The 15,302-nt window shown below is 42.8% G+C and overlaps 1 protein-coding gene across 1 annotated transcript in view; it reads right to left on the bottom strand.

Annotated features, from left to right (window-relative positions):
* Nucleotides 1-14,907, bottom strand: part of LOC137145342 (protein mono-ADP-ribosyltransferase PARP12-like) — a 33,338-nt gene extending 18,431 nt beyond the window's left edge. The window contains exons 1-4 of the mRNA XM_067536020.1: nt 14,438-14,907; nt 8,182-8,317; nt 6,126-6,390; nt 4,151-4,252 (exon numbers count right to left, since the gene is read on the bottom strand). Of these exons, the coding sequence (XP_067392121.1) occupies nt 4,151-4,252; nt 6,126-6,390; nt 8,182-8,317; nt 14,438-14,772 (838 nt within the window). The 5' untranslated portion in view covers nt 14,773-14,907. The remainder of the gene's footprint in view (nt 1-4,150; nt 4,253-6,125; nt 6,391-8,181; nt 8,318-14,437) is intronic.
* Between the last annotated feature and the right edge of the window lie 395 nt (nt 14,908-15,302).

Genomic DNA, 15,302 nt, shown 5'->3' with positions numbered 1-15,302 from the left:
GCACACTGGATTAAATAAATATTTTTTTCAACTAAATAGTTTACTAAATAGATTACACTGGTGACCTTGTTAACAATGACTAGGTGAGGGGGAGACCTAGTTAGATTCCCAGAACTAACATATGTTAGTCCCCAATATATGTTACTTCCCAAGCTCCCCAAGGTACGCTCACCTGGCAAGACAGATTGAAGTACCCCAGGGGACTGTCTGTGATTCCACGTTAAGGTTGGTATAGTGCCTGAGGAGTTTACACTTGATAGTAGATTAGTGAAATCTAAGTATAGAACTCACAACCAGTTTGTTAACAATCTGCCCCAGACTATACTCATGCTCGAGCCACCACTGTCCCTCTTGAGGTATTTTGTGACTGAGACAGAGCTCATACTAAGAAATGTAGATATGCACAGTTCCTGAGTTAAAATAAAACCCCTCATCAGGAAAGAGTGAAGACCAAACAAAAGTCTGTATGCACAAAGTTCAAGCTGTTTTTCGTTCTAGAGCAACAGGCAAAGGACCTTGAATGGCAGCTGAAGTCAAAGAAAACATACTGCACAGATTATGAAAGGAAGCACCATCTGCAGAGATGCAGCAAGCTGAGACCATGAGCAGGGAAAAGGATGAAAGGAGAACATGGCAACAAGGAATAAGAAAAGGGAAGGAGACAGGCAACCACTCACAGACAGCAGCAACAGCTACTTCACCGTAATAAATTGAGGATGCTCAGAGTGAGAGGAGGCTGAGGTCAGGCAACCACTCAAACAGCCTTAAAGAGACAAGCACTGAAAGGGAGCAAGAACCTCTTTGATTTGGGAACACAGATCTGGTAATTCCTACATTCCATCTAATCTAGTGTTCCATCTCTGACAGTGGCCAGTACCCGTGCTTCTGAGAAAGGTGGAAGAATCCTGCAGTAGGCAGATGTGGAATAATCTGCCTTCCCACATCACCATATTAGATATTAGAATGAGATCTAATTAGAGACTGGCACCAGTCTTGAAACACGAGGTTTAATATCCCTTCTAAAATGTATTAACATTAATCATGACAACTCAGGATACTCTGTTATCCGTATAAATGTCCAATCCCTTTTTTAATCTTGCTAAGCTCCTGGCTTCAATGACTTTCTGTAGCAATGAATTTCACAGTGTAACTACACACTGTATGGAAAAATATTTCCTTTAATCGGTTTTGCCACTTTTTAATTTCATTAAAAATCTCTTTGTTCTTCTGTTATGCGACAGGGAGAACACAAGGTCCCAATCTACCTTCTCTAGACCATACTAACCCTACTCTATACTGTTCATTAATTTTATACATTTTATCATGTCCCCTCTTTAAGAAAAGGAAACAATCTTTTCTTCATGAGAATTTTCCCATATCCTGGATCATTCTCGTTGCCTTTCTCTGAATCCCCTTTGATGCTGCAGTATCTTCTTTTAGATGGGGTGGCCAGCTCTATATACAGTATTCCAGATGAGGCCACACAACTGAAATGGGTCATTATAATGTTCCCCGTATTATTCTCCAGTCCATCCTAACAGTGTTTGTATTTTTGATTGAAAGCAGTGCGTCAACCAGTGGTCTTCATTGAGCTGGTTACAATGACACCCAGGTTCCTATCCAGAGGTAATACAGTTAATTCAGAATCTTGAAAGGGATGCTCATAGTTTAAAAGTCTTCCCTCAAACATGCATTAACTTTCATTATTCACACTGAACTTTTATATGCCACTTCATCATCCACTGACCTTGCTTAGTTAAGCCTCCCTGAAGTTCCTCAGTCGTTGGTCTTGATTAAACTAAGGCCATGTCTACACTACAAAATTATGTCAACCTAATTTATGCCAGCATACAGCCACCGCAGTTATATTGCTTGTGTGCGCACACACTTGGCTTCTTGTGTCAGTGGTGCGCCTCCTCACTAATAGTGCTTGTATCGATTGTACTGTCCGTGTGAGGCATTGGGGGACAGCTCCTGAAAGCCAGTAACAATCGACTTTGCGGCCGTCAGTGTAGACATAGCTCAAACCCCTTTCCCTTTGATGTAAAAACAGCTCCACCAGATCTTCAAATGGAAATCACTGAGTTTTAGTGCAAACATCTTAAGGATAAATTCAGTGATGTGCCACAGCAAGATTTCTACCAATATGTTTCATTCAAAGACTTCCCCAATTTGGCATATCTTTTTGGAAAGATCCTGGATTTATCTGGAAGTACTTATATTTGTGAACAGCTCTTTTCTACAATGAACTGAAACAAATCAAAACACAGATCAAGGATTACAGATGAACATCTGGCTGCTGTGTTGCGCATGGCCACCTCTAGGGACTTAAAGCCAGATATAAAAACATTGGTGCAAGAGAAGAAGGTGTCAAGTTTCCAGGCAGATGTCATAAAAGGTGAATTTAATTTGCATTTGCACTCAGTAAAACTTAATTTTAGTTGAAATGTGGTAATGCATTATGTACTCGGAAATCTGTTTTATATTAATAGATATTTCAATTGAAAGTAAAATGTTTCATTTTTTTATCAATTAAAAAATACAGTATTAAGCATGTATGGAAAGAGAGTAAGTGAAAGTTGTGCCACTGTGCTGCCCTTTAAATTTATTTAATTTATTTTTATCAATACAGCCCGCCAAGGGAACAATTTTGTCTTAAATGGCCCTTGTGGCCAGATAACGTTTACACCTCTGGCATACATTGATACTGCGTTGATCTAATTACATTGACCATGACTCTACACTGCTCAGGGAGGTGTTCCTAAATCAGCATAGATGCACTTACATCAGCAGGAGCCAAATTTAAGTGTAGACACTTCCACAGCTAGGTTGATGCAAGGCAGTTTACATCAACCTAACAGTGTAGTGTAGACCAGGCCTAAACAACTTGTGTCATATGCAAATTCTACTACTTCAATCCTCTTTCCAGAGCATTAATAAATATATTATATTCTAAACCCAGCACGTAGCCTTGAATCATCTCACTTTTAACCTTTTGCCAGGATGAAAGCTGACTGTTTAATCCTACTCTGTTTTCTAACTCCTAGCCAGTTTTTGATCTATGGCAATACTTTGCTTCTCACCTCATGATCATTTTTCTTCTTTAGTAGTGTTTTGTGAGGGACCGTGTCAAAGGCCTTTTGAACATCTAAATAAATTGCCCACCAATGGACATAGGAATTCTTTGACACATTCAAAGAATTCTACTAGATTAGTGAGATACCATTTTCCTTTGCAGAAACCATATCATATAATGATCTGCCAGTCATCTATTTTTAAAATGATCATTTCAACCAGTTTGCCAGGTAAAGATGTAAGATTTACTAGTCTGTAATTCCCCATATCATCCCTAGCATCTTTTCTGAAATATAGACATTTGCTACCTTTCAATCCTCTAGAACAATAGCTTTTTTTAAAATGAGACTACACTTCATAAGCAAGGTCCTTCAGAACTCTTGCAAACATGCTAATTATACAGGTCTGATTACTACTAAATCTAAAGTCCACTAATAAGTTAAGAATGTTGCCGACACCATCTGTGATATAAAGTACTGTATGGTTACCAGAACAAGCAACAAGAGAAAGGGGACCTGGCAGAAGGCAGAGGAACTTTCACATATAATCCATGTTGTAACAGTGACATAAATGAAGGGAGAGTCAACAGAAATCAAGGGCAACTTGAGGGATCTGGAAAGAGAACCAATGTGGGATTGAGCCAACTGAAGTTCTCAGAGATTCTTCCTGTATCGAGCATAATGGCGGGGGGGAAGGAGGGGGGGAGAGGAGGAGGAGGAGGAAAGAAGAAAAAAAGACTGATACTAGAAACCAACTGAGGGCTGCATAGATGGTAAAGGCAAAAAAGTCATTAATTCATGGAGCAGTGCCATTTCAGCCTTTGTTGCTGGAGAAAGAACAGCAACTACAGCCTTGTGGGCAAAGCATACAGACTAGGGACAGTGGGGAGAAAAGAAAAAGATCTTATTAGGAAATGAAGACCAGCTTCTAGCCATTCTTACTAAGTAAAATCATTATACAGAATATACGATTGGAATATTTGGTGACTAATAAAACAAACACACACACACACACACACACACACTTTAAGATGAAGGAAAAATTAAGGAGACTTGCTAGTATCCTGGTTACTTACCTTGAAAACTACAACTTTTCCTAATGTAGTACAAGCAGATCTGGTCTGACTCTTCATTACAATTTGTATTTAGGGATATCGGACTAAGATTGTCTCTTCTCTCTACAAAAGGAAAAACAGTTGTCCTTTATAACTAGCTTCCATATGTTTAGTTTCAACAAGTTCTCTTAAAAATATGCTTATGTTTGGAGAAGACACACAGGAAGCAGCTTTGTAATACACAACTCTGGTCCCAATTCAGGGAATTCTGAAATTGAAGCTTCGCCACCACAAACTACAAAAACAGATTCAGGGATATAGTTACAGCATATAACAAAGTCATAACATACTTAAATTTTATAGCATAGATTGAACTTTTAACTATGTTCCATAACAAAGTGAAAGCCTTTGTCATTTTGTTTCAGCCATTAGTCTGATTACATGAACCTGTTTTTGTTTTGTAATATAGACAGTCCCTAATTGGGTCCAATTTACATTTTCCACATCCTTAGCACGTAAATGACACCTAACTTCGATTTTCTTACAGACGTAACTTAGATACTTTTACCCATCACCTCTAAATTTGACTTCTGGGTCTTTATTTAGCTTCTTTAATTCAGTTTTTAGGTGTACTGAAATAACAAAAGAAAAGAATCAAATCAGAAGTTGAAATGAAAGCAAAGAGAGGTTAAAAGGCTTGACCAAGGTTACAGAGTAAGTCATTGGCACATTGGAGGGGGGTGGGGGACGACAAAAAACAGGAATCTTGCCTCCTAGTCCCCTTCTCCAGCCACCAGATTTAGTCAGTTCCTAGTCAGATGAATTATGGAATATCATGAGTCAGACTTATTTGGCTCATTAAAAAAGGAAATATAGATATCACCCCAACCAGTACTATAGAGTAACAGCCTTATTGTTTCAAAACACACAAATTATGTGGGTATCCCAGACACCTATTCACCCTGCCATCTTTTAATCCAGAGTCTGCAATTTAGAACTGCTGGGGTTCTAAAGATATGCAAGATAGCTGTGTGAGCAGGGGGCAGATATGCATTCTGTTTTTCTATTCTGCAGTCCTTCAATTATTTTAGCACAGTTTAAAAATTTAAGTGGAAAAGCAATAGAAAAAATATTAAAGCTATTAGAAACAATTAGGATACTGCTTTCCATGGCTTCTCATGCTGGATGGACACTGCCTAGGTAAGAGAAAGGTGGAGAAGTATTTAAAAATCTCTCACATAAAAGCCTGCTCTTCCCTTAATGTATTCTCTCTCTCTCCTTAACCCACCTTTACCAAAACTATAATAAAGAATCCCTTTCTTTCCATCTCCAGTCCTACTCTTCTATTCTAGAGAGGTTTTTATTACCACGCTCATTACCATACTATCTGAGTGCCTTCCACTAATGCATTAAGCAATGTGTGACCACACATCTGTTTCATCTTCTCCCAAGAGGGAGAAGAACATGCAAGGGAATGCCTTGTTTTTGTACTGTGAGTGTCTTTTTCCTTTTTGGTTTAATAAAAATATACCTGTTACTCTGTGTTTATATTAGAGAAGGACAGGTCAAAGAAATGCACCTTGCATTTGGAGTGGAAAGTGGTGAGGATTGTGATGGTTGTTAGTTCCTGGAGAAGATCACTCTGCCCCAGGATCAAGGCTGTTGCATCATGGCAATTGTATCTTTCAGAAACCTATCTATGCCTCAAAAATTGACTAGTGGGGTAGTTATAAAAGACAGAGTAGGTACTACACCTGTGTAGGGTTGCCAACCCACCCAGGATTAATTCCTGGAGACTCCAGGACAAAGATTATGTTTGTGATGAAACCTCCAGGAATAAATCCAACCAAAATTGGTGACCATACCCAATGGCCGGGGAGCAAAGGCCACACAAGAACTAGAGCTAGAGTTTCAGTTTCCCTGATCTAGCAGAGATCTATGCTAAAGCTATGCTCACTAGGTCACCTTTTTCCCTAATGTTTTTAAAGCATTTTACCTTTGCATGGTGAAAAGGTGCCATTTTTGATGTCATACATGTTCCTGAAGATAGAAGGTAGTTTGGCAATAAGGTCTGGGCTCATGCCTCGCCTCTCCAGTTTTTCAGAACACTCCGGATTACTAATGTCATGTGATCGCCTGCAGCTGCTGCCAAATCTGCATTCTCCCTGCAAATAGTACTGGCAGATATGGAGTTTGGTGCAGATCTTCTTGAAGGTACAAGACCCATAGAGTCCATCACCTTTGTTATAATGCATGCATACCTGAGAGGAAAAAAAACCAACTCTAGTGCAAGTAGTATATTTTGGCCACTTTCCTCTTCATACACACACAAAATGAAAACAGAAGCCATGAGGAAATGGGTAAGGATTTTTCTGCTCCAATGCTACTGTTTAGTAGTGCCCAACCTTATTACACAGGAGGGCCTCATAAACCTAAGCACAACCGTGTGTGGGCCAAACAAATTCTACATATTTTAATAAGATTTAAAGTTACCTGTATTGATTTATATTTTAAGTTCAGCTTGTTTTGTATGTATTATCTATTTACGCACTTGTGTAAACTAAAATGATGCAAACATGATGACAAAACGCTAATGAATTGGCTGTTAGTATATTATGTTGAAAAAGGTCATGGGCTTATAAAATGCTCTGGTGCAGTGGCTCTCAACCTTTCCAGACTGCTATAGCCCTTTTCAGGAGTCTGATTTGCCTTGTGTACTCCCAAATTTCACCTCACTTAAAAACTACTTGCTTACAAAAATCAAACATAAAAGTACAAAAGCATCACAGCACACACTTACTGAAAAATTACTTACTTTCTCACTTTTAAATCACATAATTATAAAATAAATCAACTGAAATATAAATATTGTACTTACATTTCAGTGGATAGTATACAGAGTAGTATAAACAAGCCATTGTCTGTATGAAATTTGAGTTTGTACTGACTTTGCTAGTGATTTTTGTGTAGCCTGTTGTAAAACTAGGCAAACATCTAGAGGAGCTGATATACCCCTTGGAAGACTTTGTCATACCCCCAGGGGTACGTGTACCTCTGGTTGAGAGCCTTTGGTGGGCTGTGCGCAGGTGGTAGGTTGGGCACCGTGGTTTAGAATGGTCTTTTGGGCAGACCCAAACAGCTGCATCAAACACGTTCAGGCCCACTTCTATGACAGCAAATGGAATTTTACTCTAACTTGTATACATTCAGCACAGCTGAGTTAATGTTGCTGTAGGAACCTCAGCTCTTTTGGGTCCTAATTTTGCTGAGCTTGATTTCTCAACGTCAGTGTTTTGAGAAGTTAGGTTTTGGATTTAAATTGCCTTGTAGATTCTAGTCATGCAAGTTGAGACCATTTGAGTTTCTCCTTTGTTAATCTTTCTAAACTGGGAACACCCAGTACTAAAGATTTATATTATGGATGATTAAATACTAAAGAACAGAAAGATTTATAGAAAGTCAATACAAAAATCACTGTATAAATACATTAGAACATTTTAAAAAGATTCGAGAGCTGTCAAATTAGCATGTCTCGTTTCTTGAAAACCACTAGTCCTGTGTGTTTGAGATTTATTTTTTATTCTGAGTGAATCTGGGTTTCATGAAAAGCTAGTTTCGATCAGGTAGCTCTGCTAATGCACGTCAGTCTTAAATTGCAACACTCCTGATATTCCAGACTCAATTTCCCATAAAGCTCTGTCAATATACTTCAATCGGATCTGCAATACCCATTAAAAAAAAAAAATCAGAACAACCGGGGGAGGGGGGGTGAGGGAGGACAGCGGCTTGCATGTCAGTGATGAGGCACAATGCCAGAGCTATGAAGAAAATGTGTACAAATTAAGACCCTGATCTTGCAAACACTTCTGCACATGATTGCTTTTACTTCAGTGAAATTACTCACCGTAATAAAGTTAAGCACATTCACAAGTGTTTACAGGATCAGGACCTACATCACCCTCATCACCAGAGTATTTGCCAATGACATTTTTTTCCATCTCTTCATGATACTAAAAGTAAAGGGAGTAATATATTACTCCAGTAATACTCACCTCAGGTAAAAGTGAAGAATCATTCTGAAGCAGGAGCTGGCGCAACTCATCATCATTCAAGTTTTCAAGCCCATATCTTTTGAGGACACAGAGGTTATGCTCGGATTGAAAGTTATGAACAAACTTGCATTCTTTCCTACAAGATAAGAAAATCAGACATAAAGAAGGACTTAGTCAGCACAGTTTTTCACTACTGCGTATACATTACATTTAACAGTTTACCAAAAGCAAAAGTTAGCTAGTCGGAGAAAAAAACGCATAATGTTTCTTTAAGTAATTACATGACTGTGCCTACCACATTACATAGTAATTACTCTGAGGATAATCATCATACCCTTTGTAATTTACTGCTTCCAGGTTATTCAGTAATTACAGCAGCATAACAACATTGATACCTATGCCCTCCAGATTACATGATAGTTACACTCAAGTAATGATGAAAAAGCAGGAATAAAAAGATTTATTGTTCTAGCTCACCTACCACAAATACAGTACTAAACTTGAACAGCATAAAATATCAGATTCTGTAGATAAATGATTATTTGTATAATGCAGTCTTTGTGGATCTCCATGACTCTAAGTAGTCTGCCTATCAGGGGTCTTGTGAACAATGTAATCACATAATTGAAATTATTTTTAAATTCCTGCTGCATGTTTGTGCTTGAGTCGTTTCTCCACACCATGCATTTAAATCAAGCTTCTAGTCCTCATGGTTGCAAAGAAAGTCTTCACATTTGAATCAAGACCTTGTCTATAGCAGACTATTTTACTGTGTTAGTAACATTTGCTCCTCAACAGACTGAAATGCACCCTGCATGCATGCATGCATGCACGCACACATACACCTCAGTCCATTGTCAGGGTGTTTAGGTAATGTCGCAGACAGATCTTGAATTCCCTGGATAAACAAAAACTGAGTCTGAATCACGTCAGAGTAAATTGTTTGTGAGCTAGTATGGGTGGAGGTGTAAGCACAAACCTTTAAAGATGACCTCCTACCAGAGAAGTGTGTGGCAGAAGTACAGCTGCTCAGTAATATTTCAAGATTACTGTATGTTGACCTGGTTATTGGGATGTTTACTGTCTGAACATATCATTTAATTTAATAGAGAGGCTCTAAGGAAAACCAAGCAGGAAGGAAACAAAGGCTCATGATTAAAAAAATCCTTAAAATATTTACTAAGGGATGACAAGAGACAATGACTGAACTATTAACTGTGAAATTTCTACTACCTGGCTCCAGCCAACTTACAGACTGGCTTTGACAATCAGGTCAGTCAGTGTCCAGGAACTGACATGGACTATGGCCATTTAAAAAGCAGACTCCCTGTAGAAGGAGGGTGGGGAGGGATTGCTTTCACTGAACAACTCCTGAACAGTTAATTGAGACAGACATCTGATGGAGTGTCTCAAGAAGCTAGGCCGAGTCAAGCCACCACCATCCATAGGCCTATAAGTCAGACAGACATGGGTGTAGATTGTTTTAAAATCCTTTTTTCTCCTACAATTTGTTCCTACTGTTAATACAAACAATATTTTGGTTTTAAGAAGCCAGTGTGGTCACTATGCACACCATTGGTCACAGACTCCCAAGGGGAAGAGCCACAGGGGATAAACCCAGTACCAGTGATACACAGCTAAGTGTAGCCAGGGACCGGACTAAGAGTAGAACTAAAAAATTCCATCCCAGGAGAGGGAACGGCATGTGGCCAGACACCTGAGGAAGATGCACTCAGAGAGACTAGAGAGGCCAGAGGTACAACCAGCCTAGCAACTGCAATAAGGGAAGTATAATGAACAGAGTTTACAGCTCCACTCAACAGCTTCCTCTGCCAGAGGGCATTTGCAAATAGGGGTGCCATTCTGACCACAGTCTAATACATATTTAAGGATCAGGAGAGGCAAATTTAAGGACGGGTGCCTGAGACAGAGAGGAGCTCTTCTCCCTCCATAACTCTCATGCCCTTCCCACACATCTTGCCCCCTTCTAACCTTACTTTCTCTAGGGCCCCTCCTAGAGTCTCAACTCACTCCCCTCCCACTCCTCAACATGGGGGAAAAATGGGGAACAATTTAGGCTGAGCACAACTGGGAAGGAGCCAGAGGGGTACGCCTCTCCCACCGGTAGAGGAGACATCAGGTCTCTACAAAATCAGACGTAGAGGAGGAAACATGCTTATTTTAAAAACTGGAGAATTCACATACAACTTAATTAACTATGAGTTAAGGTTGCTAGATGGAAAAACTATTTCCAAGGAAATAAATGTTTAAGTCATTCATCCTGTCTACACTTTACTCGCTATTTACTCTACTCAACTACCACCTTTCTTCAGCTCTTCCACCCTCCTCCTAATTAACAGGGGCAACCTTATTTCCACCTATATAATTACACACACTTCTATAGTTTCTACCTAAGAATTAATACTAAATTTAAAATAATCACAAAAAATATAGCCATTAACATAACTTTTCCAAAACATTATCAAAAAAACCACATTGCATGTTTGTGCTTGAGTCATTCCCCCACCACTCACATTTAAATAAAGCTTCTAGTCCTCATGGTTGCAAAGAAAGTCTTCACATTTGAACTAAGACCTTGTCTATAGCAGACAATTTTACTGTGTTAGTAACATTTGCTCCTCAACAGACTGAAATGCACCCTGCATGCGCACACACATAAATACATCTCAATCCAATGTTTATGTAATGTTGCTGACAGATCTTGAATTCTCAGGGTAAACAAAAATTGAGCCTGAATCACGTCAGGGTAAATTGTTTGTGATGGGTGAAGGTGTAAGAACAAACCTTTAAAGGTGACCTCCTACAGAGGGGTGTGTGGCAGAAGTGCAGCTGCTCAGTAAAAACAGTTTAACACTAACTGTCACCACTTGCACATGCCCCTACAAAAATAGATACAAGATAACCTACAAAAGCCACACCTACAGATCCTAATTAGAAAATAAACACAACCAATAACATGGCCAGAATTCAAAGGCATGTCCTGGTTGCTCAGAAGGATGGTGCATATGTGTAGGTAGGCAGTGGAGGACAGTGGAAGGGAGATAAACTGTTGTTGAAAAGGAACTGGTGAATTGAATGAGTAATTTAACTGCTTACATCTTTGTCTGGGAAGCTACTCAAAGCATCACAGCTAAATACAAGGTGGAATAGATTGTTTTTAGCATAAGTAGTTAACACATATTTCAAGGGACCATTCAAGGTGAAGCTATGCATTTACACCCCTCCAGTCATGGGGGTGGGGGGTCGGGAGTGAGAGGACAAAAGGGGAAAAAATGGCAGCGGTGGGGTGGGCGGGGAGGTTGTGAGTGGGTTACAAATAGTAGTAATAAACCATAAATCCAGTCTATTCAGAACAACAGATGCAAAACCTGTAGACATATCTTCACTGCTATGATGATCAATGCCCCCCATAACACACCTTTCAAGATGCATGAGTTCTACACATTCCTATCACAACATGTGATGTACCTCATCCAGTGCACAAAATGTCCCAAAAACTATGTGGGTGAAATCACACAATCACTATGCTCTCAAATGAACATACACAGGAAAATGATAAAAGACAAAAACACCACATCACTTGTGGGTGAACACTTTTCACAAAACGATCACTCTATATCCGACCTCTCAAGGAAATCAGCACACCAACTTCAAAAGATGAGCCTGGGAGCTTAAATGTATGACTTTGCTAGACACTAAAAATCATGGGTGTCATGAATCCACAGGATCAGTGCTATGGCCCCAGCTTTGGAACGGTCTCTGGGAGAACCCCTTCAGTGTGCCAGATCCCAGGGGTCTCGGTTTTCCTCCAGAGTAAACCACTCAGCTTCACTGCCTCCTGAGACTGAACCTCAGAGTCTTCAGCACCCCTGCTGCACACCGTGAGCTCTGTTCAGCGAGTCATACTGGGATGGACACCCGAAAGACACTTGTATGCCGGTAGGAAGAAATGCATCTCCTCCTTCCTTAAGGATTTGCAGCGACTCTCAGCCAGCATTGTAAAGACAGTAAGGTTTATTAGTCAGCTGGAACACAGCACAGAAAGTCCTTGGTTAGCACAGAGAGAAGAAAGTTACAGCATGGTCCATTCTGGCTAGCCCAGAGCTGGAGCGAAGAGGTGTGTGGCCCGGCCCGGCTCGGCTCTGTCCTCTTTGTTCAAGTTCCCGGGCCAGTCCCACCTGGCCCCTCCTCAGTCCTTTGTTGTCCAGTTGGTCAAACATTCCAAGCTTCCTGTGGAAGGAGTCTGGGGGAGGGGAAATCATCCATGGTGGTTCCTTGCTAGGTCTCAAATGTCCCAGTGATTGGATTGCCATGGTCTTCAGGGGCTCTTCACTGATCTGGGGTCAGACCCCAGACAGTTAGGCATCAGTCACACCCGTTATAGCTTGCCCCAAGAGTAAACACCCTTTTCCCACCACCTAGCGACAATTCAGCACATAGAGGGAACTGAGGCACACAGCATTCATACAAAATATTTACAGAAAATTCCCACTCTGTCACACTTGGACCGAATACAGACACTGGATTTATGGGTTATTACCAACAATCCAACCCACTAACACCCCCCCACACCACACACACAAGCTGCCTCCCCCCATGAATGGATGGGTGCTAACAGGCCACTTCACTTTAAATGGTTCCTTGAAATATGTGTTAACTACTTATGCTAAACAATCTGTTCCATCTTGTATAGCTGAGACATTCTTCTGACTGAGAGCACCTAAGTCCTAGACCTCCTGAAGAAGAGCTGTGTAAGCTCCAATGCCTGTCTCTCTCACCAACCAAAAAATGGTCCAATAAATGATATTACCTCACCCAACTTATCTTTCTAACATCCTGGGATCAACATGGATACAACACCACTGCATACTTCTTTATGGGTTATGATGGTAAGTCATATAGTTTATCAAGCTACTTCAAAGTAAATGAAGCTTTTGGGGAAAGAATTAGTATTTGTCTAACATCCAGAAGTGTGCTAGGTATCTATGGTAAGAATTTGGTTATATTTTTTTACTTTGTATATTTTGCCTGCTATAAAGAGCCCTGTTCAGAAATGCCATGATACATTCATTTAGCGAACCATTATTCACTTACCCAATCCAGTCTGTTTTCCATTATTTGCATCATCCTATGCCAAGCACTTCAGCTATGCTATTTTATCTCGCTCTGCAGCTTTGAGACATTTTGTGATGCTTCTCTCTGCTTCTATAGCCTCCCAAATAATTCTAAGTACATCAAACGCTGTGTTATGGCTTTAAACATACCATACAAACAGCATCTCATCCTTTTCCAAACGAAAATAAACTTCTGCTTATCCAAGAGAAAAACTACTAAGGGAACCAACAGGCTTCATGTCTAGATGAAACAACTCCAGTCAAAAACTTAAGATCCTTGATAGCCTAAAACCATTTAAAAGAAAAAACTGCATGCTAAACTACTAAAACTAGACCCTAAATGGAATTTGTACTCTTGCAAATCCCCTTACCATAACAATGTAAACTCTGAAACTGGGAGGTAAAAAGCACAGTGGAAAGCCAGACAGGAACCATGCAACAAGGTGACAAGAGACATCAAAACAAACTGCTTTTTTAGTTTTAACTCCACCGTTCAAGATAAGTTTGTAAAAGACAGTTTATGGAAGTATCAAAGTTGACAGGAGTCTTACCTCTTACTTAAACAAATACAGAAAGACACATGGAAGGGAAAAAAACATCCCAAAAGAAAGAACAAAGAAATCCTCATGCGGCGCAACCTATCCCCCAGTGGGTAACAATGATCAATTCACAGTTTTCTAAACTTTTAAAAGTCAAGCCCCAATCAGAAAAAGAAAACCAGCTGCACACCCCCCCTCCACTCTGCCCTTTGAGAGGTTTCAATGCCTCCCCATCTTGCACGCCCCAAACTAGCCTTTTGTGCGCACCCCCCTAAACCCGTGCGGAGGGGAGCGCCCCACCTTTTGTGAGGCACTGAAATGTACCAAGTGGGAGAGGGGATGGACACCAACCGCTCAGACACGGGGTGTGCCGCCCTGAAGGGCTTTCCCACAGCCAAGGGGCAGTCCCCTTGAACAGCGGGGGGGGCACCCACGGGCAGGGCAAGGCGGGGCCCCAGTGGACAGGGGGCCCATCCCGCTGGGAGAGGGCGGTGGAGAGTGAAGGGCCAGGGGAGGTGGATGCTCGCCCATCAGAGGGGGGGGGGTCCCCGGAGGGAGCCCCGGGCGGCGACCCCGGCTCACCTGGTGCGCTGGTAGCGGCAGCTGCCGTACATGAAGTAGCGGCAGAGGTGGAGCCGGCCGCACTGGCCCCCGCAGCCCGGCCCGGGCCCGCCGTGCTCCTGACACAGCCGCACGGCGCTGGTGGCCACCACCACCCGCTGCTCGCCGGCCGGGCCGCCGGGCGAGCAGGGCCCCGGCCGGGTGACCAGCGTGAAGCGCTCCGGCTCCGCCAGCAAGAGGCGGTCCAGGTGGGCCAGGGCCGGCAGCCGCCGGGCCAGCTCCTCCTGCTCCAAGGCGCCGCCGGCCGAGCACAGCGCCCGCAGCGCCTGGCTGCCCGGCAGCGCGGCTCGAGCCATCCCGGGGCAGCTCCGCAGCCCGCCCGCCCCACACGCGGGCCCCCTGTGCAGCGGCTCCTCCGGGAGACCCCTCCGGCCCGGCCCGCTGGTGCAGCGCCGAGCGTCTTTGCTCCTGCGGGTGTGAGGGAGTGACTCGCCCGCGCGGAAACGAAAGCGAAAGTGGCGGGGCGGGGAGCCGAGCCGAGCCGAGCCGAGCGGCCGCCCTCCCCGGGCCTCTCCGCCCAGCTGGAGTCGCCCGAGTCGCCCGCGGGCTGAGGCTGCCCCGCCCCCGGCCCGGTGCAGCGCCCGGGACCACCCTGTGCACCGCGTGCAGCCGCCCCCAGCGGCGGGCCGGAGGCTCCGGAGGGAGCTGAGGCGGAGTGGCCGGCTTTCCAGGAGGGTCCGGAAGGAGGCAGCCCTGAGCCGGGCAGCCGCTGCCTTCGCGGGGGAGGGAGGGACCGCTGGAGGGAGGCGCCGGCGGCGATGGCTGCTGCTGCTGCTGCAGATCAGCTGGCTCCCCGCCCTGCCCGGACCGGTTGGTTTTCCCTCCC

Source organism: Emydura macquarii, unplaced genomic scaffold (genome assembly GCF_026122565.2).
Source record: "Emydura macquarii macquarii isolate MOO-44397 ecotype Brisbane River unplaced genomic scaffold, CSIRO-AGI_Emac_v2 contig_3530, whole genome shotgun sequence".
In the NCBI taxonomy this organism is placed as follows: domain Eukaryota; kingdom Metazoa; phylum Chordata; order Testudines; family Chelidae; genus Emydura; species Emydura macquarii.
This window is presented reverse-complemented; position numbering and strand designations above follow the sequence as displayed.